Source organism: Leucoraja erinacea, chromosome 38 (genome assembly GCF_028641065.1).
Source record: "Leucoraja erinacea ecotype New England chromosome 38, Leri_hhj_1, whole genome shotgun sequence".
In the NCBI taxonomy this organism is placed as follows: Eukaryota; Metazoa; Chordata; class Chondrichthyes; order Rajiformes; family Rajidae; genus Leucoraja; species Leucoraja erinaceus.
In genome coordinates this window covers 3,230,790-3,233,289 of record NC_073414.1, presented here as the reverse complement: position 1 = coordinate 3,233,289, position 2,500 = coordinate 3,230,790, and the positions used below count along the sequence as shown (strand labels likewise).

The following is a 2,500-nucleotide window of genomic DNA, read 5'->3' as shown; positions in this document are numbered from 1 at the left end:
CTGGGACACAAAATGTTATTATTTGTAATAGTTTATTGGTTACAAAGCTGGAATTCTGCAAACGCTGTCCTGAAAACTTTTGCCACACACAAAAAAAAAGTTATTTTGCGTTTTTTACATTGCACATAGAATTGCATTCTACTCGCGGTAGCTGGGCTCGCTCGCTGCTTACCAGAGTGCGGTCGAAGCGAGGGGGTTTGGACGGCGCCGAGAAGCCGAAGAGTTCCACGATGAGCAGGGCGAGAGAGAGAGGCGACATCCCGCGCTCCCGGTGGCGAAACACGAACCCGGGTCCCGGGGAACGCCGCTCACAAACCGACACTGCGCCGGGCTCTCTCCCTCTGCCCCTCCCGCTCTCTCCGTCTCTCTCCCTCTCTGTCTCTCGGTCTCTCTCCCCCCTCTCTCTCCTCTCCCTCCCTCAGTCTCTCTCCCCTCTCCCCCTCTCTCTCCCTCTCTCTCTCTCCCTCTCTCTCTCTCTCTCTGTCTCTCTCCCTCTCTCTCTCTCCCTCTCTCTCTCTGTAACTCTGTCACTCTCTCTCCTCTGCTCCTCTCTCTATCTGTCTCTCTCCCTCTCTATCTCTCGGTCTCTCTCTCTCTCTCTCTCTCTCTGTCTCTCTCTCTCTCCGTCTCTCTCTCTCTCTCTTTCTCCCTCTCTCTCTCTGCCTATCCTCCTCTCTCTCCCTGTCTCCTATCCCTGTCCCTCTCTCTATGTCTCTCTGTCTCTCTCTCTCTCTCTCCCTCAGTCTCCCTCTCTCCCTCTATGTCTCCTTGCTTCTCTCTTTCTGTCTGTCTGTCTGTCTGTCTGTCTGTCTGTCTGTCTCCCTCACTCTCAGCCACTGCCCGATGTGTCTGAGCCTCTCGCTGCCACTTTTAACTGGCCAGTTTGTGTCGCCTCGCCCACGTGGAGCCGGGGAACCCACCCCGGGCACTGGCCACGCCCACACATGCCCATTAGCCCCGCCCCCAGACTGAGGCCCCCAGACTGTGGCCACGCCCACACATGTCCATTAGCCCCGCCCCCACAGACTGAGGCCACGCCCACTGCCACAATTGGCCCCTCCCTCACAGTGTAGACCACGCCTAATATGTCAGTGACCACGCCCCATGGTGGAGGCCACACCCTCTTTCATCAGTAGCCCCGCCTCCATGTTGGAGGCCACGCCCAGTGTCCACTAGCCCCCTCCTCCATTGAGAAGGCCACGCCCATTATTATACGACTGGTCCCTCCCCCTCACACAGGCCACGCCTATCTTCAGTATAGGTCCCGCCCACAGCCCGCTGGCTCCTCCCCCATGGTGGAGGGCATATCCTTGAGTACAGCCCTAGCTATCATCTACCTCATTGGAGACATTTGGACTATCTGTCATTGGACTTTAACTTGCACTAAACGTTATTCCTTTTATCCTGTATCTGTACACTGTGGACGGCTCGATGGCAATCATGTATAGTCTTTCTGCTGACTGGATAGCACGCAAAAAAAACCAGTTCACTGTACCTCGGTACACGTGATAATAAACTAAACTAAACTAATGATACTAAACTAAACAAAAATAATGCTTCCCATTATAAATGACAAGCAGTACTACAATGGGATGTTAAATCCAAGTATGGCAGAATTGGCCTTCAATGAGAGCATTCCTTTTGCTTCCCAAATTCCTGACACTCTGTGTTCTAAAATACGATTATCTGGAGAAGTACCCAAACCGAAACGTCACCTATCCATATTCTCCACAGATGTTCTCCACAGATGCTGCCTGACCCACTGAGTTACTCCAGCACTCTGTGAAACGTCACCTATCCATGTTCTCCACAGATGCTGCCTGACCCCCTGAGTTACTCCAGCACTCTGTGAAATGTCACCTATCCATGTTCTCCACAGATGCTGCCTGACCCACAGAGTTACTACAGCACTCTGTGAAATGTCACCTATCCATGTTCTCCACAGATGCTGCCTGACCCGCTGAGTTACTCCAGCACTCTGTGGCCGTTTTTGCAAACTAGCATCTCCAGTTCATTGTTTCTAAGATTATCAGGTCATTTATCTTAACCAAGATGGGGATGATCAGCCATGATCACATTGAATGGCGGTGCTGGCTCGAAGGGCCGAGTGGCCTACTCCTGCACCTATTGTCTATTGTCTATTGTCTACTGTTTAAGATGCCCCATCTAAACCACATTCGTCTAAAGCTTTCCTATCTGTGTACCTGTCCAAATGTATTTTTAAATACTGCCATTGTACCAGCCGCAACTACTTCCTCTGGCAGCTTGTTCCATAAACCCACCACCCTCTGTGTGAAACTTCCTATGAAATCTTCCCCCTCTCACCTTAACCCTGCGCCCTCTAGTTCTTGATTCCCCTTATGCTGGGAAAATGACAGTGCATTCATCCCATCTATCCCCCTCACGATTTTATACAGCTCTATAAGATCATCTCTCATGTGGTCCAAGGGTCTGACTGTCTACCCTATCTATGCCGCTCATAATTTTATATACTTTCATC

The 2,500-nt window shown here is 51.1% G+C and overlaps 1 protein-coding gene across 1 annotated transcript in view; it reads right to left on the bottom strand.

The window, feature by feature from the left end:
* LOC129714140 (SPARC-related modular calcium-binding protein 1-like) overlaps positions 1-382 on the bottom strand; it is a 73,391-nt gene extending 73,009 nt beyond the window's left edge. Inside the window, exon 1 of the mRNA XM_055663629.1 lies at positions 173-382. Coding sequence (XP_055519604.1) covers positions 173-259 — 87 coding nt within the window. The 5' untranslated portion in view covers positions 260-382. The remainder of the gene's footprint in view (positions 1-172) is intronic.
* Positions 383-2,500: the final 2,118 nt, after the last annotated feature.